The 24,156-nt window shown below is 42.5% G+C and overlaps 1 protein-coding gene across 5 annotated transcripts; it reads left to right on the forward strand.

Annotated features, from left to right (window-relative positions):
* Positions 1 to 1,892: 1,892 nt before the first annotated feature.
* LOC102533904 (tripartite motif-containing protein 5-like) lies at positions 1,893 to 22,108 on the forward strand. Of its 5 annotated transcripts, none has more exons than XM_072969364.1 (8): positions 1,893 to 2,062; positions 13,507 to 13,990; positions 14,573 to 14,668; positions 15,278 to 15,508; positions 18,964 to 18,986; positions 20,201 to 20,301; positions 20,584 to 20,610; positions 20,832 to 22,108. In XM_072969364.1, the coding sequence occupies exons 2-8, from the start codon at positions 13,568 to 13,570 to the stop codon at positions 21,416 to 21,418; spliced, it is 1,488 nt and encodes a 495-aa protein (XP_072825465.1). In that variant the 5' UTR covers positions 1,893 to 2,062; positions 13,507 to 13,567; the 3' UTR covers positions 21,419 to 22,108. The 5 variants fall into 5 exon arrangements, 4 of the variants coding, with proteins under 4 accessions (XP_072825465.1, XP_072825468.1, XP_072825467.1 ...); XM_072969366.1 differs by having other exon boundaries at positions 1,899 to 1,917; XM_072969365.1 differs by lacking the exon at positions 1,893 to 2,062 and adding an exon at positions 9,370 to 9,540.
* Positions 22,109 to 24,156: the final 2,048 nt, after the last annotated feature.

Here is a 24,156-nt window from a genome sequence, read left to right on the forward strand (position 1 = left end):
TGCATATATATACACATACATATGTACATACATATATATACATACATATATATGTATGTATATATACAGGAGATTTATCAAGATAAATTGGCTCACATAATTATAGAAGCTGAGATGTTCCAGATCTGCCCTCTGTAAGCTGGAGGCCCAAGTAACTCAGTGTAAATCTAGAAGCTTGAATATCAGGGTAGCCATGGCACAAGTCCGAGTCTAAGGACAGGAGAAGACCTGTATCCCAGCTCAAGCACGTACATGAGCAAATTCTTCCTTCTTCCACATTTTTGGTCTTTTCAGGTCCTCAACAACTTAGGTGATGCCCACCCACATCGGAGAAAGCAAACTGCTTTACTGAGTCCACAGATTCAACTCTAATGTCATCTGGAAACAAGATCCTCAGGGACACACCCAGAAAGACTGTATAATCTGGGCACCCAAAGACCAGTCTAGTTGACACATAAAATTAATCATCACATTAATTTTCCTGCTTTATTTTTATTATATTATGATCATAGGGATCATATATTAAATAGTATTAGATGACATTGCCCAGCAAATGATATTTCCTAAAGTCTCACCTTTTTTAGCCTATTTAGGACAAGTCTCAATTTGGCCACACTGAATCCAACTTTGGAAAGCCAGTATCAGTGTTCTAGCACTCTGTGATAGCCCCTCTATATGGTCAGCTGAGTAATTTCAGTTTTAGAAAGCCATTTCCTGTAACATGACCTAACAGGACACAGACTGATCAGATTTACTTATTTTAGCTGGTGGACACAGGACAGGGGAGAGCATTCTGACACAGGAAAATGGGGCACAAGAGGATGGCCACGTTCTAGGTCCCAGGCAAGTCCCTGGAAGTGCCCCATCAGGTGAGGGTCCTTGGCTTTGCGCAAGAAAGAATTCAAGAGGAATAGTAGAGTGAAGAGCCATAGTAGAGTGAAGGTAGTTTATTCAGAGAGATGCACACTCCATAGACAGAGTGCAGGCTGTCTCAGGACAGAGAGGCCATGAGGCATGAGGGTATTTAGCTTAAGTTAAAGCAGATACACACTCCACAGACAGAGTGTGAGCCATCTCAGAAGGCAAGAGAGAGTAACCAAGCAGGTTAGGACACACAACATTCCAAAGGCAGAATGCTGGCCATCTACAGAGGGGAGAGGGGAGAGTGGCAGCCTCAGAGCAAGGGGGCATCTAGGGGAGTGAGAGCAGCTGTGAGGTATGGGGGTTGTTGGTTTTTTGGGCTCTGCACCTTCATATGCTAACAAGTGGGAAGATTATTCCAACTACATTGGGGAAGGGGCTGGGATTCCCAGGAACTGGGCCACAACCCACTTTTTGGCATCTTACGGTGGGCCTTGGAACTGTCATGGTGCCTGTGGGAGTGCCATTTCCCATGCTGATGTATTACAATGAGTGTATGAGGATCAAGGTGTCCTGGGAGTTGAATCTTCCGCCATCTTGGTGCTAACGGCTGTGTCATTCCTTGAATGGCTGTGCCCTGCCCTCTTCCCTCCTGTCTCAATGCCAGTATTGCTGCCTCAGGTGGGCCCTCAGTGTGTCTTCATTGTGGTAAAGGAGAACTTCCTCTTTCTTCCTGACAGCTCCTTTGTAAGGAAACTAGGCAAGATGGATTGTGTGAAATGACATTACTTAGGTTATTCTTCAAAAGTTCTTCAAAGGATGGATTCATTTGAAGAGCCCTGAGAACAGCTGAGACAGGAATAAAAATGCAGTCCCTGGCCCACCAGGCTCAGGCACAAAAGCCTTGTCATTTCGTGGGGCCCTGTGTGGAAGCCTCCCATTGGTCCATAGTTTCTCTCCTCCTTTCCTGCCTGTACTCCACCCCCAAGACTTAACTTTCAGTTTTACTCAGCTCATCTGGGAAATCCTTTTTGTGGCGCTCAGGCCCCTTGTTTGGTGAGTGAATCCTGAACACATCTGCCCAGGTTCTACCTTTAGTCTTCTCCAAGGAATCACAACTTCTCTATTGGTCCATGGAGATCGTTGAGTGGATGTGGGAAGCAGAGTTTGCAGACTCAGATGAAACACTGAACCTGCCTGGGTGAGTCTGATTTGTTGTCAGGAAGCTATTCTAATGGGGGGAAAAGGTCTAGCTTGCAGGCTTCCTGCTAAGAGTCCTGACTGAAGATCAGTCAGGAGAGGGGAGGTCTTACTAGAAGGGGGATAAGAAGCAAAGAAAGGCTTTGTTTCTTGAAGTGACTGTTTATTTCTCCAGGGTGAATCTGCCCACATCTCCTTCCTTTTCTATAATTTTGAACTGCGCCTTGCTAAGGACAGCCAGAATCCTTGATTTTTCAGACCTAGAAAGTTCCTTTGGTCAACAACAGGAACAAAAAACAGAGCAGTCTTTGAGTGCTAGTGGTTTCCTTTCTATCAGAGTGACAATGCAGTGTTTCTGCCTGACTCTAGATCAGTCCTCATCACCTCGGCCCGTCTGTGCTCAGGAGCCTGGTGCTGTGACAGCTGGCAGGCTCTGAGCCTCTCTGTGTTCTCTTGTCCAGACACAGGGAACCACTGCCATTCCTTAAATCACTAAGACTTATCTGCCACCCAGAAACAGCTCAGCAGAGAGGTCAGGAGCAAGAGAAGCACATAGGAAGAATTTCTAGAAGGGACATCTGGAAGCATCTAAATTCTAATAAAAATTACCACTTACTTAAACTTTTTTTTAATTGAAGTACAGTGAGATTACAATGTTGTGTGAATTTCTGGTGTACAGCATAATAATTCAATCTTATATACATATATATATATTCATTTTCATAGTCTTTTTCATTACAGGTTACTACAAGATTTTGAATATAGTTCCCTGTGCTATACAGTAGAAACTTGCTGTTTATCTATTTTATACGCATAATAGTTAGTAGTTAGTATCTGCAAATCTTGGACTCCCAGTTTATCCCTTCCCACCATCTTTCTTCCCTGGTAACCGTATGTTTGTTTTCTATGTCTGTGAGTCTGTTTCTGTTTTGCAAATAAGTTCATTTGTCTTTTTTTTAAGATTCCACATATAAGTGATATCATATGGTATTTTTCTTTCTCTTTCTGGCTTACTTCACTTAGAATGACAGTCTCCAGGTCCACCCAAATTGCTGCAGATGGCAATATTTTATTCTTTTTTATGGCTGAGTAGTATTCTATTGTATAAATATACCACATCTTCTTTATCCAGTCATCTGTCGATGGACCTTTAGGTTGTTTCCATGTCTTGGCTATTGTAAATAATGCTGCTATGAACATTGTGGTGCATGTATCTTTTCAAATTAAATTCCCTCTGGACATATGCCCAAGAGTGGGACAGAAGACACAGTATTAGACATGGCAGCATCAGATGAGCTCTCAGAGGTGGCCCTTACAATGGTACAGAATGTACATTATCCCCATCATCTCAGCCTTTTAAGGAACCAGATCAGATGGGGGTAAATGAAACTACAACAGATTAGATAAGCCTAGTGCTGCAAAGGATTGATTACCTTGTAACAGACCATGAGCAGCAACTTCCAGGGACCTGAAAGAGACACATTTGGACATAAGAGTCACAACTCCCTGTGAAAAATGAGGTCTGTGTTTACCAAGTGGCATTAGAGTTCTGTATAAATTCTTCCTACCCAAATGCACTTTATGTATCAGGCTAGTTGTACTATCAATAATGTGATCTTGAAAGGTTGCTGACCTCCGCTTTGTTGTAACCCAGTGGATTTCCCAGAAAAAACAACACACAAACACACACACACTAGGAGAAGAATAAGCCAACATTGTCTTTATAGGAAGAAAGACCCCAGGCCTGATGTTAGTCCTTTGTTCCCACACGTCTAAGCCAATCCCCAGTCCTGCACGTTTCCCTCCTCCTGCGCTCACTCCCATCTGCTGCCTCCATTGTCTTCACCACCCGGCCCCTCATCATCGCTCCCCGGAGCCCCTGTGCAGACATCCCACCTGAGCCTCCCAGGTCCACGCTGGGTCCATCTGACAGCTCACAGCTCCAGTGCGCAGCTCGCTGTGCCCCCACTCTTCTCTGACGGGGAAACATGGGTCATGGTCCTTGCTCTTGGAAATGGGTCCCTAAATGTTATGTAATTTAGGAAGTGTCATATTTATGTCACTGTAGCTCTTGTGCGGCCAAAGGCCAGCACTTTTCTGCTCACCAGCCACAGGGACACTTGCAACCTCAGAACAGATGCTCTGTGTTCCAGGAACAGCTCATTTCCTCTCCCTAATGCATTTTCCCTCTCTCTCATGCCATGTTTCCTTCCTCTGCTTGAGCTTTCAGTTCAACCCTTGTGTTTACAATTTGGAATTCTTGGACAATCCCTTGTTTTCCCCCATTATTTGATTTCTGAACATGTACAAATTTCTAGCAGTATTTGTCACATCTGCTTTTTTGTATATATACAGGTGATTTTTTATTTACTATTAATTTTCAGGTAAATATCAAGTCCATAGTGGCTTAAAACATCTGTTTAGAGTCACTTTTCTGATTATGAATATTAGTCCAGTTGATAGATAAGTCATTGTCAAGGATAACTAACTGAATGACCTTGCCTGATATTTTGAGCTCTTTTTCCCTCAAGACTGACATTCGTTTCATGTGTATTTCTATGTTTTTAGGTATCTGACTCATGTGACCCTATGAGTATACTTATACCATCTTCCTCCCCATCATGCTCATACACAAACATCTTTAGTCTCCTATCAATGTCTGACATATTTCCAGGCTAAGGTGAAATCACCTTTCACACATTCAACACTTCCCAGGACCTCCCGCCTAGTCTGGATCTCTTCATTTCCACACATCCCATTGATCTGGGTATTAACTGGGTAAATGAAGTCACCTCTGTTTGCTTTTCATTGACTCAGTGGGGTAGGAGAAAGGCCTCTGAAGAAAGACCTCAAATATATTAAATTCATTCCCATTCTGTGTAGTGAAGTTACTTGATTTTTGTAAGTCACTGTCTCTATTTACACATTTGATTAAAGGTTTGCTCTTACGATGAATGCAGACACATTTTCATATATTACGTCATGATAATAAGGAAAATCATTCTAAATGTACAGCAAATGTTGGCAATGGTCACCGTGTAAATTAGTCATCAGAGCAGGTCTTTGGGATAAAAGAACAAGTAATGAGAGAGTTTACTGAAGTGTAAGAAAGCGTCACATTGATCTGTAGGGCATCATTCCTGCTAAGAGAAGAGTAGGTTTGAAACCCCAAACACATAAGTGGTTTCAGCCTTTTAATATTGATGACTTTTTTTCTTCCTTCCTTCCTTCCTTTCTTTCTTTCTTTCTTTCTTTCTTTCTTTGCACAGGAAACAAAAGCAGGATAGAAGGTGAGTCACACATGGATCTTGGTAAAAAATGAATCAGGTCATTCTTTGTTTAGTAAATATAAATATTAAGAATAATTGCACAGATAAGGGTGGATGGAATTTGCCATGTGATATAAACCATGAACCAAGAGTGAAGTGTTTAAAAGTATCATGAAATGTCCTTTTTAACATGTCGGCAACTTCTTCCCTTTATTCTCCATGTTTTCTTTTACGTCCTTCAATAATTTGGTCTTGCCCCACCCATGATTTCTACACAGCTGGTATCAGTTTACTTCCACCTTTCTCACTCTGTCCCCTTTTAATATTCCCAAATCATGCAGGAATCTGTGAGTACAAGAACCCTTAGAAATCAGGATGGATGAAACAGGGGAGTGGCTGGCATAGCGTCAGGAATCCTGGTGAACATACATGAGGAGGTGACCTGCCCCATTTGCCTGGAGCTTCTGACAATCCAGGAGCCTTAATTGTGGCCACACGTTCTGCCAAGCCTGCATCACTGCGAACAACAAGGAGTCCAAGACTGGCACAGAAGGGGAGAGTAGCTGCCCTGTGTGCCGACTCAGTTACCACCTGAGAACCTGCGGCCTAACCAGCTTGTGGCTAACATAGTGGAGAGGCTCAGGGAGGTCAGGATGAGCCCGGAGGTGGAGCACAAGGAAAATCTCTGTGCGCACCATGAAGAGAAACTCCTGCTCTTCTGTAAGGAAGATGCGAAGGTCATTTGCTGGCTTTGTGAAGAGTCTCAACAGCACCGTGATCTAACCGATAGAGAACTCAGAGAGATACAGCAAAACTCACTCAGGCAGTCTAAAGAGCTCAGGAATACAATTAAAGTTCTGAAGGAAAACCTTCCCAACGAGGATGAAACTCTAAAACAGAATCGAACAAATTCTGGAGCTGAAGAACACCAAAAATGGGAAGGAGAACACGTTAGAAAGCATTGAAAGTAGAGCAGACCAGATGGAGAGGGAATGCATGAGCCCACACGTTGAAATCTAGAAATGATATGAGTAGAAGAGGAGAGAGAAATAAGACATAAAAATGAGTTAATTTCCGAGGACTATCGGACTCTTTTAGGAAGGGCACCATTAGGGTAACGGGTATCCCAGAAGGAGCAAAGGGACAAAAGGGAGCAGAGAGATTTTAAAGAAATAATAGCTGTGAGCTCCCCAAACCTGGGGAAGGAACTGGATATACACGCCCATGCACCTGAGAGAACACTTAATGACCGCATTGCAAAAAGGCCTTTTCCAGGACACAAGATACTAAACTTGTCAAAAGTCTGTCACAAAGTCAGTTTTAACGGCAGCAAGTGTAAACAGCATGCTCAGATACAAAGGAACCTCGGTTAGACCATCAGCAGATTTTTCAGCAGAAACCCAACAGGCCAGGAGGGAGTGGAACGACATTCTCAAAATAGTGAAGGGCAAAAACCATCACCGAAGAATACGCTATCCATCAAAGGTATCATTCAGATAGGAAGGAAAAATAAAGACTTTCCCAATCAAAAGCCGAGGGAGTGGATGAACCCTAGACCCCCTCTTACAAGAGACTTGATAGAATTTTCCTACCAAAACAAAATTGCAAAAATACACAACACTTAGAGAAAAGTGTTAAGTAGACAGAACCAGAATATTACAAAAGCCATTATCCTTCTGTCATTGACTTACTCCTCTTGTCTCTCCCATTTCCTCTTTTTAACAATGAATGTTAATGTTTTGTTTGTTGTAAATCTCTGCACCATCAGTATCCTTTCTCTGCCTGCCTTAATTTTCCTCTGCTCTGTGCACATGCAATGTTTCACTACCCACCATCACCTCAGGCATTCTGCCACAAACGTAAGAAAAAAATTTGTCTAGCGAAAGAGTTACTTGAATAAATAATGTAGGTTAAATCCCTTTTATTTTTAGAATTGTAGAAATGGAACCTATCCATACAAAGTCAACTTTCTCAGTGTATCATATTATATCATATTCTAGAGTAAGGTCAACCAAGTAGGCTACTAAACCCATATCCAGAAAATCTTGGTTTATAGCCTTCCCATGCCAAAAAATCCCATAGTTTTAGTATCATTCTACTAACCATCATCTCAGGAACCATAATTGTAATAATACGCTCACACTGATTACGATTTTGAATTGGCTTCAGAATAAATATACTATCTATTATCTCTGTCCTACTAAAAATACTTACTCCATGAGCCACAGAAACATCGAGCAAATTATTTTAACACAAGCTACCATGTCGACATTCCTATAATTGCTATCATTATTAATTTAGTATATTCAAATCAATGAACAATTTCCCAAAGCATTTACTACAACAGTAACCACCATCAAAATGGTAGCCGTTATCATAAAGTTAGGACTTTCCTCATTCCACTTGTGAGTGACCAAAGTTAAACATAATCCACGAAGAGCAGGCCTAATCCTATGAACAGGACAAAAACTTTCAGCAATATCAGTTTATTTCAAATCTCATTATTCGTCAGCATAAGCGTGATACTAACCATAGTCATATTATCCATCCTAATCAGAGCTTGAGATGGACTTAACCAAGCCCAGCTAGGAAAAATCATAACCTATTCATCAGTTGACATATAGGATAAATGGCAGCTATTATAATATGGCATTTAACCACAATAATTCGAAACATTGATTTCCAGTGTAATAACACTCGCTCTCTATGTTATTCATGTGCAATTCCTCTACCATAATATTATCACTGGTGCGCAGGTGAAATACACTGTTTGGCACACAGCTTTAGAAATTGCACAGTTCAGCTGAGTCATTGGATTATTCTCATAGTTCAGCCCTGTCACTTAACAGAGAATTTTAGAAATTTTTCATTACTGTATTACTCAGGGATCTTCAGAGAAATAGAATCTCTATCTATTAGCTAGCTAGCTAGCTATCCACCCTCATCATATACATTGGAAGGTGCCCTATTATAAGGAGGAGGCTCATATAATCATAGAGGCTGAGAAGTTCCAGATCTGCCGTCTGCAAGGTGCAGACCCAGTAACTCAGTCCAAGTCGGGAAGCTTCAGACCGGGAGTCTCTATGACGTAAGTGTCCGTCTCAGGACGGGAGAAGACCCGCGGAAGCAGAAGCAGGCAGGCAGGAACAAAAAGAACAAGTTCTTCCTTCTTGCACAGTTGTGTTCTTTTCAGGCCTCAACAAATTGGATGATACCCATCCACGCCACGGAAAGCCAGCTGTGTTACTGAGTCCACAGATCCCATTCTAATCTCGACTGGAAACAACACTTTCACAGACACACGCAGAAGGAATGTCTAAACTGGGCACCCAGTGACCAGTCTAGTTGTCTTATAGTAATAACCGTCACACGAATTCCCTGGATTCATTTTTCTCATGTTGATCATAGGCGTTACATGGGAAACAATGTCAGATGACATTGCCCAACAAATGATCCCTCCGAGGGTTTCATCTCTTGCAGCTTATTTAGGAAAAGTACCATTTTGGCCATAGTGAATCCACGTTCTGAAAGGCAGCATCAGTGTTCTAGCGCTCTGTGATAGCCCCTGTGACTGGCCGCCGGAGAAATGTCAGATTTGGAGAAACTTCCTCTAACGTGTCTTAACAGTGCACGCTGGACGGGTTCATTTAGTTTAGCTGGAAGACACTGGACAGGAGAGCGCGTCCAGTAGGTGAGCCCTCAGTGGGGCGTCTTCACTGTGGTAAAGGAGAACTTCCTCTCTCCTCCTGACAGGTCATTTGTAAGCAAACTAGACAGGGTGGATGCATGTGATATGACATGGCTTAGGCTAGCCGACTTCTTCAAAGCATGGATTAGTTTGAAGAGCCATGAGAACACATGAGACAGGAATAAAAATACATTCCCTGGCCCACTAAGTGCAGGTACAAAACCCTTGTCATTTCCCAGGAATCATATGTGGAGGCCTCCCACTGGTCTAAGGTCACTTCTCATTTCCTGCTTGTACTCCACCCACAACACTGAACTTTCATCTTCCCTCTCTTCTACTGGGAATCTTCTTAGTGAAGATCAGTTCCCTGGTTTGGTGAGTGAATGCTGAACACATGTGCCCAGGCCCTGTCTTCACCCTTCCCTAAGGAATCACAACTTCTGCACTGGAGAGTGAAGATACTCGAGGGTTTGTGACGGGCAGATTTTGACAGACACAGAAAGAGAAACTGAGTCTGCTTTGGTGAGTTTTACTTGCTTTCTGAAAGCCATCCTAAAGAGGGAAAAGGCTGGGCCTGCAGGCTTCCTGCTGAGAGTGAAGATGAGACTGGGGCAGGGGGAGTCTTAGAAGAAGCGGGGTTGGAAGAAGTAAAAGGCTTTGCTTGTTCCTTGGAGGGACTGTTTGTTCCTCCAGGGTGAGTCTACACACGCCTCCGCCCCATTTTATAATTTTGAAAGCATCTTGCTGAGGACACAAGAATACCTGATTTTTCAGAGCTAGAATGTCCTTTCCCTCAACAAGGACAATTGCCCAGGGGTCTTTTAGTCGTAATTGTTTAATGCTTATCAGAGCAACAGTGTAGTGTTTCTGCCTGACTCTGGAGAAATTCTCATGACCTCGGCCTGTCTGTGCTCAGGAGCCTGGTGCTGTGACAGCTGGCAGGCTCTGAGCCTCTCTGTGTTCTCTCCTCCAGACCCAGGGAACCACTGCACTTCCTTAGTCGCTAACCTGCTCACCCCTCTGCCTGAGCCATAACTGTCACCCAGAAACAGAGCTCAGCTGAGAGGTCGGGAGCAAGAGAGGCACTTAGGAAGAACATCCAGAAGGGACGTCTGTTCTAACTTTTAATAAACCAAAGGAGTTACCTGACTGGGGTTGATGATATACAAAGATGTCAGAAGAAACAGAATTATAACAACATCATGAGACTCAAAAGGGAAGGATGTGAGAGAAGCCTCTGTGTTTCCTCCCCCTCCTCCGTTCTATGGGCAGAACAGCTGCACCCACCTAACTCGGCCAAATCTCTCTTCTCACCACGACTTCCCCTGATCTGACCAAACCTTCCTTCATCAAGGTTCACTCTGCAGATGATCCCTTGGCTGTGTATTCCTTGACCCCTTCTCAGCATCAGTCGGTGTTAGACAGTTGTCTTTTGAACTCGCACAGTGCACTTTAGTCAGGCCAATTATTACAGGACTTTAGAACTGATTTATTACTTTACTGCTTCACGTTTCATTTTACTAGTGTTGTCAGGAGTTTATGTGAAACAAAATTAGATGACTGCCTAGAAGGTAAAACATTGCACGACTTCCCTTTCTGATTCTATTTGGGAAAAGGAACGTTTTCTCTTATACCATCCATGAGTTGTGGCTTTATCGTGATTAGACAACCTGTTTTACTACAGTCACAAGAGAAGAAAGTTCTTTCCATGAACTTACTTTGTGGACTTATACATAATAATTGTCTTTTTAAGTCCTTTAAGCTTGTTTAGGAGTTGTCTCTGCGATATATTGAGTTTGCAATCACATGAGCTCAGATGTCAGAAGAAAAGCTTGCTGACACCATGGCAGCCATGTGACCTGATGTTTCATCAGACAGATGCCACTCACGTTCCCACGTCCACCTCCCTGACTGCTGGGGAGCCCTTGGGTCACTGCTTAGGTAGTGGGGGGGGGTCATCCTTCATGTGTGAGGACCTGTTCCTTCTGTGTGTGTTGTGCTGCAGCTGCTTTGACAGTAGCTCCTTGGAGCCCTGCAGGGAAAATAAATTCTGCAACCCCATGGCAGAATCCAGACTCTGTTCTCCCTCCTCCGTAGGTTCTTGGCTCATCTCAGCATTGGTTGGATCCTGAATGGGATGAGAAATAAACAGAGGCCCACCACCATATTTGGACAACAGCTTGAGTCATGATCTGATATAATGTCTACCTCTCATCTTGTTACTCATTAGCTAGATCTTTGCCACCTTTGGCAAACTGCACACGGCCTCTTGGCTATTTTCAGTTTCTGTACCTTCATCTGGGTTGCATTTACAGTTCACCTTCAGCCTCCTTCTGTATCAAGTGTTCTTCATGCATGATGAACATGGCGTAAGTGTGGAGTTTCAGCAGGTCTACATTTATCTCTGGGCAGCTTTATAGCTTCTCCCTCCCTTTTGCAGAGTAAAGGGAAACTTATTGTTTGTTTCATACTGGCGGTCTTTCTTTTCCCATCAAACGCTGACAACCATCAAGACATGTTTATTGCTTCACGGCCCCATTTGCCTAGAGTAGCTACAGAGCTCCCGAGCCTGGACTACGAGCACCGGGCCATGCTGAGTCCAGGTTGAAGAAGGAGCATCACTCTGCTAGCACTCTGCGATGCTCCCTCTGACTGACCACCAGGAGTGGTTTCCAGACTGGACCACCCATGGCATGCACACAGCCTCATAGGACATAAACTGCCAGGTTCACTTAGCTTAGCTGGGAGTTTCAGGACAGGGGACACAGCACTGGATGGCTGGCTCAGGTGCGCTCTTGGAGGTGGCCCTTACAGTGGTCCAGGAGGTACATTATCCCCATTATCTCAGCTGTTTAAGGAACCAGACTAGGTGAATATGTGTGTGAAACTACCCAGGGGACATAAACCTGTGGCTTATCTGCTTACCTTGTAAAGGTTATGAGCAGCAGCTTCCAGGGAACCAAAAGAGACATATCTGAACATACCAGTCCCAGCCCCCCTGTGAATGCGGTACCTATGCCTCCCTGTGCCATTTCAGCTCTGTGTAAAGCCTTCCTAACCAAACGCACTTTATAGGTCAGGATAGTTTTCCTGTCAATAATGTGACCTTAAAAGGCTGCCAACCTCCACTTTGTTGTAACCCAGGAGGTTTCCCAGAAAAACAGCACACACACACACACACACACACACTAGGAGAAGAATAAGCCAACATTGTCTTTATAGGAAGAAAGACCCCAGGCCTGATGTTAGTCCTTTGTTCCCACACGTCTAAGCCAATCCCCAGTCCTGCACGTTTCCCTCCTCCTGCGCTCACTCCCATCTGCTGCCTCCATTGTCTTCACCACCCGGCCCCTCATCATCGCTCCCCGGAGCCCCTGTGCAGACATCCCACCTGAGCCTCCCAGGTCCACGCTGGGTCCATCTGACAGCTCACAGCTCCAGTGCGCAGCTCGCTGTGCCCCCACTCTTCTCTGACGGGGAAACATGGGTCATGGTCCTTGCTCTTGGAAATGGGTCCCTAAATGTTATGTAATTTAGGAAGTGTCATATTTATGTCACTGTAGCTCTTGTGCGGCCAAAGGCCAGCACTTTTCTGCTCACCAGCCACACGGACACTTGCGACCTTATGATAGATGCTCTGTGTTCCAGGAACAGCTCATTTCCTCTCCCTAATGCATTTTCCCTCTCTCTCATGCCATGTTTCCTTCCTCTGCTTGAGCTTTCAGTTCAACCCTTGTGTTTACAATTTGGAATTCTTGGACAATCCCTTGTTTTCCCCCATTATGTGATTTCTGAACAACATGCATCTCTAGTAGTTTTTACATCTGCTTTTTCACATCTACATGTATGTATATGTGACTGAATTTTAATTTGCCATTAATTCCAAGTGAATTTCCAGTTCATCGTGTCTTAAATCCTCTGTTTAGACTCATTTTTCTGATTATGGCTACTAGGCCAGTTGCTAGGGTGTAAGTCACCATCAAGGAGAATTAGCTGAAGGATTTTGCCTAGCACTTTGTGGATTTTTCTCAAGGCTGACATTCATTTCACCTGTGTTTCTATGTTTTTAGGTATGTGACTTCTGTGATCCTATGAGTATACCTATACCATCTGCATCCCGTCCATCCTTATACTTATATACACACACCAACATATACAGACACACACACACACACATGCTTAGTCTCCTGTCAATCTCCTTGACAGAATTCCAGGCTTATACATGAATCTTGGTAGAAAAGTATCACATCATCCTTTTGTTAAGTATAATTAAATAATAAGAATTATGAACCGAGGGTAAAGTGTTTAAAATTATTATGAAATGTCTTTTTTAACAGGTTAGCAAGCTCCTTCCACTTTTGTGTTTCTTTTTTGTATGTTTCTTCTGGCTTTCAATAATTTGGTCTTTGCACTCTTTGATTTCTACACAATTAATACCGCGTTCTCTGTACCTTTCTCTGCTGCCTTTCAATATTCCCAATCATGCAGGGATCTGTGAGTACGAGAACCCTTAGAAATCAGGACGGGTGGAAACAGGGGAGCGGCTGGCATGGCGTCAGGAATTTTCATGAACGTACAGGAGGAGGTGACCTGCCCCATTTGCCTGGAGCTTCTGACAGAACCCTGGAGCCTTCACTGTGGCCACACGTTCTGCCAAGCCTGCATCACTGCGAACAACAAGGAGTCCAAGACTGGCACAGAAGGGGAGAGCAGCTGCCCTGTGTGCCGACTCAGTTACAGGCCTGAGAACCTGCGGCCTAACCAGCTTGTGGCCAACATAGTGGAGAGGCTCAGGGAGGTCAGGCTGAGCCCGGAGGTGGAGCAAAAGGGAAATCTCTGTGCGCGCCACGGAGAGAAACTCCTGCTCTTCTGTATGGAGGATGGGAAGGTCATTTGCTGGCTTTGCGAGCGGTCCCAGGAGCACCGTGGTCACCGCACGTTCCTCTTGGAGGAGGTCGCCCAGGAGTACCAGGTGCGAGCCCAGAATGGAGGGAAGACGGGGCAGAAAACGGTACTTGAGGGGAAATCTCCCCTTGGCAATGGGCCTTATTTACCTGGTCACCACAGACCCAAAGCCCGTGGCCGCTTCTCTTCCAGCGCGTACCTTCTGATGTCAATGGACATGTCTGTGTATTCCGCCCGATTACAACACAATAACCCTGCACACAGCCTTTCAGGTAGAAGTAGATACTTACGCACTTTGTGCTGGATGGTGGGGACCTGGTGCCAGAGAGAAGCTCTCATTATCACTCCAAATAAGAGGCTAACTGGGACACTGGGTGAGCTAAGGTGAAAGTCGTTCCCTTGCTATAGGATCCGGGTTCTTCTAGGACAAAGAGAATCAGTCCTCTGTCGGTGAGATGTTGGGTCTTCTATCTCTTGAGTCTTAAAGAACACATTCACTACTTCATGGTTTTTCCCAAGTCATAGATTCTAATTGCTCATTTCTATGGATTCCAGTGTCTGGAAACCCGACCATTTCTCCCCCATTTATCCTCTGCAGTGATGCTGAGCAAGCCCAGAGCTTGACTCTGGTGTGCTTCTTTTCTCACAGGGGAAACTCCAGGCAATTCTGAAGAGGCTGAGGGAGGAGCAGCAGAAAGCTGAGAACTTTGAGACGGAAGTCAGAGAAGAGATCACTACCTGGAAGGTAGGTGGGGACACTTCCTGAGGGAGTTAGACAGGTATCTGGGCAGGACCTTGATGTTAGTCTCAAGGAGATACCTTCCTCTTTGTTCCCTGACAGTCAAGTCGTTTCATTGGTCCCTTTGTTCATCCTTCCCCTGATAGGGCTGAGGGCTGAGAAGTGCACGTACCCCCAGTGAACACAGCCACTCCAAGGGACGTATTCGTGCACAGGGGCTCTCTGCTGAGGATGACACGTGAATTTCACGTTCCCTTCCTGTCAAATGGCAGTGGCAGATGGTTCTGTCCTCAGTGTTCCACTTTTGGCAGAGGTTTGTGGGAGGGGGTCGGGAGCAATGCAGGGAGGCACGAGCATCCTGGACACGTGTGTGGAAGCCTAGCACACCCAGGGATTCCATTTTGGCTCAGCGAGGCCTAAATAATGCAGACTTGGGGCCATTAATTTGGAATGTGATGGTGAAAAAGCGATGGACAAAAGTCAGCTTCCCCAAGAACTCTTTTCCTCCTCCTGTCTCACCTCCCTGTGGGAACTTCCCGAGTACGTAGGTCTTTTTCTGGTTCCCAGTGTCAGCCTGAGAGTTCTAATTCCTCTCTCTCTGTTTCATTCCTGAAGCATCAAATAGAAAATGAGAGACAAAATGTCCAGGCAGAGTTTAAAGAACTGAGAGCTATCCTGAACGATGAGGAGCAGAAGGAACTGCAAAAGCTGAAGGATGCGGAAGGAGGTATTCTGCGTAACCTGGCGGACTCTGAGAATGAGGTGGTCCAGCAGAGCCAGTTGGTGAGAGACCTCATCTCAGATCTGGAACAACGTTTGCAACGGTCAATGGTGGAGATGCTGCAGGTAAGACTGGGGAGGTAGCCCCAGCATCTGAGAGCTGAGACAAATGAATCCTAGGTTTCCATCTCTTCTGTATTGTTGTGTTCTTTCTGGTGTTGTCACCAAGGTTGCTTTGGCCCTGCAGTGCCCCTTCCCTGCATCTCGTCCGGGGGGTATAAGAATATCTGAATGAGTGAATTGAATTCAGGAATAACAAGAGGAATTTTTATTTTTTAATGTACCATGTTCAGTGCAAAAGTGTGACTGTGGAGCGAAGATTCACTGTCTTCAGTGATTTGCTGGAGGCCCCTATTATCTGTATCCAGTTTTAAGCATTTGTCAGATAGCTCTTCATGACACAGCTTAGTCAGTAACAAATGCACTTTTGACTGCAAGATTTTTTTTTTCTCTCAATGTGTTGATATTTTTTTCTCTTTCTCTATTTCTGAAGATAATTTTTGAAGGACTGTTACTTATTCTTTAAATATTAATGGAATTCATTAGTGAAGCCATCTCACTCTGGCTTTTTCTTATAGGAAAGGTTTAAACTATTTTACCTGTATTAGGATTATTTCTATTTTTCACAGTCATTGAGTCAGTTTTTGTATGTCTTTGTAGGCAATTGTCTATTTTCAGTTTTCTTATTTATAGGCATAAAGTTCATTATAATAATCCTTTATTATCCCATTAATTTCTATTTTATTCACAGCAGTGTCCCCTCTTTTAGTCCTGAGTTTGGTGATTTTCTTTTTCACTTCTTTCCTCGTCAGTTTAGTTATGTTTTGTCAATTCATTGATTGTTTTCAAAAACAAACTTATTTTTTATTTACTTTGTCTATTTTAACCTTTTCTTATTCATTACCTTCTGCTCTCACATTTGTTGTTTTCTGTGTGTGTGTCTGTGTGTGTGTGTGTGTGTGTGTGTGTGTGTGTGTGTGTGTGTGCTGGTTCAATATGCAATTCCTTAGGTTTCTGAGGTGGGAATTTAGATGGCTGACTTGAGACCATCTCTTCTGATACAGTGTTTAATGATATAAGTGCATGTCCTTAGTTGTATTCCTCACATTTTGATTGTTTAGTTTTAATTTTCATTCAATTTCAACTTCTCAGACTTCCTTTGCAGTTTTTGGTTTTGTTCAACTTTGGATATTTTAAAGTGTGTTGTTAATTAGAAAATACTCCGTGACACATGAGTTTTACTTCTGCTGTTGATTTCAAATTTAATTCTGCTGTAATCAGAGAACATATATATTTTATTACTTTAAAACTTTTAGGTTCATTGACACTTGTTTATGGCTTAAGAACTTTATGTTCAGGAAAATTTTCTATATAGATTTGAGAAGATTGTGTATTCACACTTATTGGGTAAAATGGTCTATAGATGTTAGTTTGGTCAGAATGGTTGATAGTATCGTCCATGTCGTTTATAAATTTGATGGTTTCCATATAAGCTAGTCTCTCATTATTAAGAGTGAGATTTTGAAATGTGTAACTATTATTGAATCGTCCATTTCCCCTTTTAATTTTACTTTGTGTACTTTGAAGCTCTGCTGTTAGGTGCATATACGCTTACAATCATCATAACTTTTTGATATACTGAACCTTTTGCCATTATAAAATTTCTCTGTCACTCTCACATAATACTTATTGTCTTAAAGTCTATTTTGTCTACTATTTATATAAACACTTGACCTATCTCCTGATTATTGCTTGCATGATGTATATTTTTCTCTGTTTTTACTTTTGCCCTTTTTGTGTCTTTGAATCTAAAATAGGTCCCTTATAGATAGCAATAGTTGAACTTTGCTTTTTATCCAGCCCTACAATCTCTGCCTTTCAGTTGTGGTATTAATGCATGACATTTAATGCAGTTACTGATATGGTTTTGATTAAATTGACCATTTTCCTATTTGCATTCTATAGGGCTACTCTAGTGTTCATTCTTCTCCTTCTCCTTAACTAGCTTCTTCTGTGTTAAACGAATTTTTCAAGTATACAATTTTAAGTTGTCCTATTTCCTCACTGTATTTTTTTTTAAGCTTTTTTCCTAGCGGTTGCTCGAGTGATTACAATATGTCTCCTACCCCATCATGGGCTACTTCTGACCACACTAAGCTATTTCCAGTAAAAATGGGAACTTCCTTCAGCACTACTTCATTTCCTTTCGAAAACAACGCAGGGATGTTTTCCACATGGGCTGCTCGTCCTGTGTAGGCTCGTGCCTGCAGGCGTGCAGATTTTTTTGTTGTAACTGGGAGGAGAAGCTCTTTTTTCTTCTAGAGTTTATATGAGGCGATTCATGTTTCCTTCATGAGCTGAGAATAAAGTTAATATAAGGGGAATCAATAGAACTGGAGAAAGATAGAGACCTGATTCTGATGACAAAGTTTGAGCTTCATAATTAAAGTTTGAGTAAAGTTGTAACTCTCCCCCAGAATCATTTATCATTTCTTTACTTATTCTATATGTATTTGAGTTTTGTCATGTACAACAAAGGAGCCCTAATACAGAAAGAATTTTTTTCCAAAACCCAGCTATGGTCCTACTTTTTGGTGACACGAATTAAGTAAGTCTTCAGCAAAAGAGATCAAATATAGTGGTACATATATGTTCAAACAAGCAAAACAATATCTGTCGTGATTAAGAAGGTTAGATGGCTAAAAACTGTAAAGGATCTGGACTAAACTGACTCAGTAGAGACCAAAGTGCAGGTAAATTCTGGAGTTTTTAGGGCAGTGAGTGGGTATTGAGAACATGATGAAAATGGGGTATAAGGGGGGAAACAATTTGGTCAGTGAATGATGAGTAACATCTTAGACATTCTATGTCACTGATTCCTGCGGCTGTTTCACTACTGAATATAATAATATGCATTTAAGAGGCAAAATTGAATAAAAATAAAGAGTTGGAAATGAACTGCACATATGTGCATGCTGATTTTAAGAGAGTGGAAGGGGTCATTAACAGTGCATAAATTGAGAAGAGAGAGACCTCAAAAATGCCTACATTAATCCTTTTGCTTACTTGTACCCTCAACAAAAGCCTTATAAATAGTTTGGGGGAGATCAGGATTATGTATTCACCTTTGATCCTCCAAAGCCTTGGCAAATAACAGTCCATCACTTCACAGTTTTAGTGAATAAATGACAGTATTCAAATCACCTCATGAAGTATTCAAATCAACTCCTGGGCCATCAAATTTACAGGCCTCTTGTTTTTCCCATAAACATGTCTCATCTCCTGATATTGAAGTTTCATGCTCTTGTTTCATAATGGCCAAAGCATTTTTCACCTTTTTGGGAACCTGACAACATCACATGAGTCTCTGGCATGACTGACCTCACTCTCATCTTTACTTTCCGGCTCTCACATTGAGACAATCTCTGTTCCCACAGTCAGGGGCTGGTGGGGACGTGAAGAAACTTTGTAAGTAGGGGAACTGCTTGGTTCTTGACTCGTGTTTTCTCTTTTCTCACTAGGATGTGCATGGCATCATAAAAAGGTATGTGTGGGAGACCAGACGTGGTTCCTTTGGGCTGTGAAATAATAAAAAGCCATTGGAGTTATCTGGTGGCCAATTTGAGTAAAACAGTGTTCAGGGGAGAAAAAATGGGATGCACATTTATCTTAAATTTCTGTTCACAAATCATAGCTAGATTGTTCTATAAATACTGAGTGGAGTAGATTCCATAGTAGATAGTTTTGGTCATGAGAATTTGCAGAGTTTGGGTCTGTAGTAGTATTACGGATAACACTTTTGAATATCAGACACCCGTGACCTCAAATATTTAATTCATACTGTATGTCATTATCTAACTCGGATTCTCATATTTAACAGGTGTTTGACTTGTCATGGGAAGGTCAGATCTTCTTTATCTGCCAAGCACCCAGAACTAGAGAAAACTCCTTTACATTTGAACGTCTGCCCTGGGTGTAGAAGAGACCAGCGTCTTATATATATTTCCGTTTAAATTTCCAAAAATAGACTTAAATCTCCAGGAATATTTTGTCCCTGATACAAACAATTGATCCAACTTGGTCACATACTCTAGAAGCCAGAATGAGAAGGTGGCAACTTTGTGTCTGAATTTGCACCCCTACGTGGCAGCATGAAACTCTTTACAAACACGTGAAATTCAGACCACTATCAGTTTAGTGTTCATGATGTCTTATTTCCGAAGGGTTTTTACTTGTTCCCAGAGAACCTGAAATCTCAAGTTATTCTGAGGGTGTCCTGTTGGGGAGCAGCCTGTGAAATTTTGGGGACACTCTGGACAATATTCTCATACATGATACGTCTCAAGCTCCCAGGAGGCAGGTTCACAAGCTCACTTTGTGATTTCTTCCTGGGAACCCGTATCCATGCAATGACTTTTCCACCAATTAAACTTTTTAAGGTACTAAAGTTTTCTTTTGTTGAGTCCATTATTTCCTATGATTTCTAGGAGGGAGAGGGGGAAAGGTTAATGATTTCAGTTTGAAAGGGAGAAACTGTGCTACTGAGAGATCAAGACCTTCTCAGGTCACACAGAGGAACTGGGAAAGTGGACATGAGCACGTTTGTTCTGGCTCCAAGGTCCGGCGTCCATTGCCTCCTTTCTCAGGGTCTCTAGGAACGACCCTTCAAGTGTCTCTATGGGGTGAAAATATAGAAAGTCATTGGCTTTCAAGGGATAAAATATCCGAGGTGTGGTGGTCAATTTTTATCATCCCTAGGTGTGAGACCTTGACCCTGAAGAAGCCGAAAACCTTTCCCAAGGGACAAAGGAGAGTGTTTCGAGCTCCTGATCTGAGACAGATTTTCAGAGCGTTTAATGGTGAGGAGTGCTTCCCAACGTGGGCGTCTCTGGGATTGTTGTGATGGCTGCGGAAAATGGGGAAGCGGCTCCAATTTTCCAGGGGGGGATAGAGACATTGGAGGCCAGATGCTATGTGCTGACAATATGGTGATGTTTAATGGGGAGTGACCAGCTGTCTGGTTCATTGTCTCTCTCGCCAGTTTTCCACTTCACAACAGTCCTTCCCCTAAAGTGGGAGAAAATGTATTTCAGTCCTAATGTCTTTGATTACATTTGATATTACGATTTTTATCATTTCAGAGCTGAGAGATGTGCAACGCTACTGGGGTAAGGAGAAATCACAGTGTCATCAAGCCACCCTCTTTTCATCAACTTTTAGAGTCTTTCACTTTCTAGTAGGTCTCCTGTTTTAAGACCCATGTCTCCCCTCCCAACACACACAAACACAAACATATTTTCTTTCCCTTAAAGTTCTTCTAAAGATCCCTTCCACGGCTTCACAAATAAAACTACATCATATCCCTCACAGTGCTGTTATTTTTCAACAGTTCCTGTGACCCTGACTCCTCCAGAGCGTAAATCAAATGTTGTCATTTCTGCGGATGGAAGTCGAATGAGTTATGTGCATACTTTTGGACAATCCAATGCATATTTGAATGGTGATTTTCAAGACCCTGGTGTCCTAGGCTCCCCATTTATTACAACAGGAAAACATTACTGGGAGGTAGATGTGTCACAGAAACGTGCCTGGATCCTTGGGGTATGTGATGAAAACCGACAGAGAAATTTTATGAGACTTTTATCCCAAGAACATGAAAATTATCAACCTGTTTGCTTGCAGTATCAACCTATATGTAGCTACTGTGTTATAGGGTTACAGAGTTTCCAGTATTACGCATTTGCCCCGTCTCCCTCCTCTGATCCCTTAAAGATACCCCTCTCCCTGAGTGTTCCTCCCTGGCGTATTGGGGTTTTCCTAGACTATGATGCTCGCACTGTCTCATTTTTCAATGTCACAAACAACGGGTCTCCCATCTATAAATTCTCTTCGTGTTCCTTTCCACAGAAACTGTATCCATATTTCAATCTTATGAAATGTGAGGCCTCTATGACTCTGTGCTCACCAGGCTCCTAAACTTTCTAACACTCACACCCACTTCTTTCTCCTGCCTCTTCTTGTGCGTGCATCTAACCCGCCTGAGCTCATTTGCACCATCCCTCCGTTTTCCTTTCTTCCATCTACTTTTTTTCCATTTGAATGTTTTTCAATCATCAGTTAGGCTATTCAGCTGGCCTTGTGTCATATTTTTTGGTTCAATATCATGTCTCGATTAAGAGAAAATCTTAATTCATCATTTTCCATACCCCAAGAAAAAGTGCTTACTGCCATACAAAGAAGGAGCAGTCCTGATGGAACACCTCTGCAAATTTTTACAGCCTCATTTCCTTTGGCACTGACCAAGAAGAGGAAGGGATGCTTCTTAAAAACTTCATATATTATCAAAGCCCTTGTATTTACTTGTCATTACTAAAGTGTGATCCTGAGTGGTGTCTCAGATTACCTATATTGCCCCTTACTCCCCAAGGAATTAAGGAGAAAATAGCACAAATAACATGTACTAAGAGTGGGAATTTTGTCTCCAGAGTATGTGACTTCAAGCCCTGTCTCTCCACATATGAGCAGTGAAACCTTAATAACGTACTAGAACACTCTGTTCATTTTCTTAAAATGATCTTGGTATAAAAACTGCACCATATATAAGATCATTGTGAGTAGATAAATGTTATTAATTATAAAGCATTTAAACTTCTCATCTTCACAATAAATATTAGATCTGTTAGTTACTGAGAAATATAACCTGTGTCAGTGTCTCATTAAACTGGTTTGTGCCTTCAAGAGGCACAAGGGTTGTTTTTACTGTCGTCTCATTTTCCAGATTCTTGATCCCTCTGTGCTGCTGACAAGACTACTCCAGCTCTCCCTGCCATGAAAAACTGTGTGTGTGTGTGTGTGTGTGTGTGTGTGTGTGTGTGTGTGTGTGCATGTGCGTGCGCATGTGCACATTCTTTGCTTAGTAGTCATCCATGGAAACTGAAGGAAATCGAACTAAATTTTCCCTTTGATCTCTGTCTTCTTGTCACCCCATTGCTACAGTGACTGAGGTTCTGTCTCACTAGGAAAACTCTATACCCTTGAATTATTGACAAATGACTCTCCAGGGACAATGATGGCTTTTCATTTGCTAGCATGCCCAGTCCTCCAGTTGAGGATGAAACACCCAGATATAAGAATTTGAAGCCCTGAGTTTTCGTATACAACAGAGAAACACCTGCACATCAAGGGGCATTCACTTTACAATAGAGACTCCTGGCCCCAGAAATGAAGCCCTCCGCTGAAAACAGTAAGATATCTCCAAGTTGCTCCCAGTTCCAAATCCTCTTCTCAGTAAAATGCCATAGGTGTCCTGGAATCTCTTCAATACTTGGTGCTGGGATAACTGGACAGCTACATGCAAGAGAATGACAACTGAACATTTCCTCACACCATGTAGATGAGTAAACTCAAAAGGGATTAAAGACCTAAATGTAAGCCCTGAAACCATGAAACTCCTAGAAGTGGCCATAAGTAGGACACTCCTTGGTATAGACCTTGGCAATATATTTTTCGATCTGTCTCCTAAAACAAAAGAAAGAAAAGCAAAAAGAAGCAAAACCCAAAACAAATGGTCCCTAAGTAAACGTAAAAGATTTTGAGAAGCACAAATCATGGACACGATTAAAAGATACTTTACTGAATGGGAGAAAATATTTGCAAATGCTATGATCATTAAGGGGTTAATATCTAAACTTTATGAACAGCTCAAACAACTCAATATTTTAAAAAACCAAAGAATTCAATAAAAAATGGGCCAGAGACATGAATAGACTTTTTTCCAAACAAGGTACACAGAAGTTCTAAAGGCACGGGAAAAAATGTTCAACATTGCTAATCATTAGAAAACTGCAAATCAAAGCCACAATGAGCTATTACCTCACGCATGTCTAGTTGGTTATCATCACAAGGAAAATGGTTATCAGCAAATAACAAACGCTGGTGAGGATGCGGACAAAAGGGAACCTGAGAACAATGCTGATGGGGCTTTCAATTGGTGCAGCCACAATGGAAACAGTGCGGAGGATCTTCAAAACATTTAAAGTGAAATACTGTACGATCCAGCAATCCCACTCCTGAGCTTATATAGCTAAGAAAAGCATAACACTAACTTGAAAAGACACATATACCCCAATGTTCACAGCAGTATTATTTACAACTGCCAAGAGATGGAAGCAACCTAAGTTTCCGAGCAGGTGAATGGGTGTAGAAGTTGTGGAATATGCACAAAGGAATATTACTTACCTTCAAAAGGAATGAAGTCTTGCCATTTGCAACAACATCAGTTATCTGAAGTCCATTATGCTTAGTGAAATAAGTCAGACAGTAATCAACAAATACTCTTTGTTATCACTTACAAGTGGAGCCTGAAAATTCAATCAAAGTTACATGACGAAACAGAAGCAGACTGACAGATACAGGGAACAACTGGTGGCAAAACTGAGGAGCAGGAAGGAGGGAGGGAGAAGATGTGCATATGGGACCAAGAGACACCAACTGCTATGTGTAAAGTGAATACGGTACAAGGATATACTGTACAGCACAGGCAAGTATGGCCGTTGTTCTGCAGTAACTCTAAATGGAGTATCATCTCTTAAAATCTTGACTATGTGAAACTTGAATACTGAGACAGCCTTCTTGACCTAGCTCCTCCCAGCTGTGCTCCTGTCCCATGTGGAACCTGTGTCTCTAAGGGATCTCAGATGGATGCCAGGAAAGAG

This window comes from Vicugna pacos, chromosome 10, assembly GCF_048564905.1.
Source record: "Vicugna pacos chromosome 10, VicPac4, whole genome shotgun sequence".
NCBI lineage: Eukaryota > Metazoa > Chordata > Mammalia > Artiodactyla > Camelidae > Vicugna > Vicugna pacos.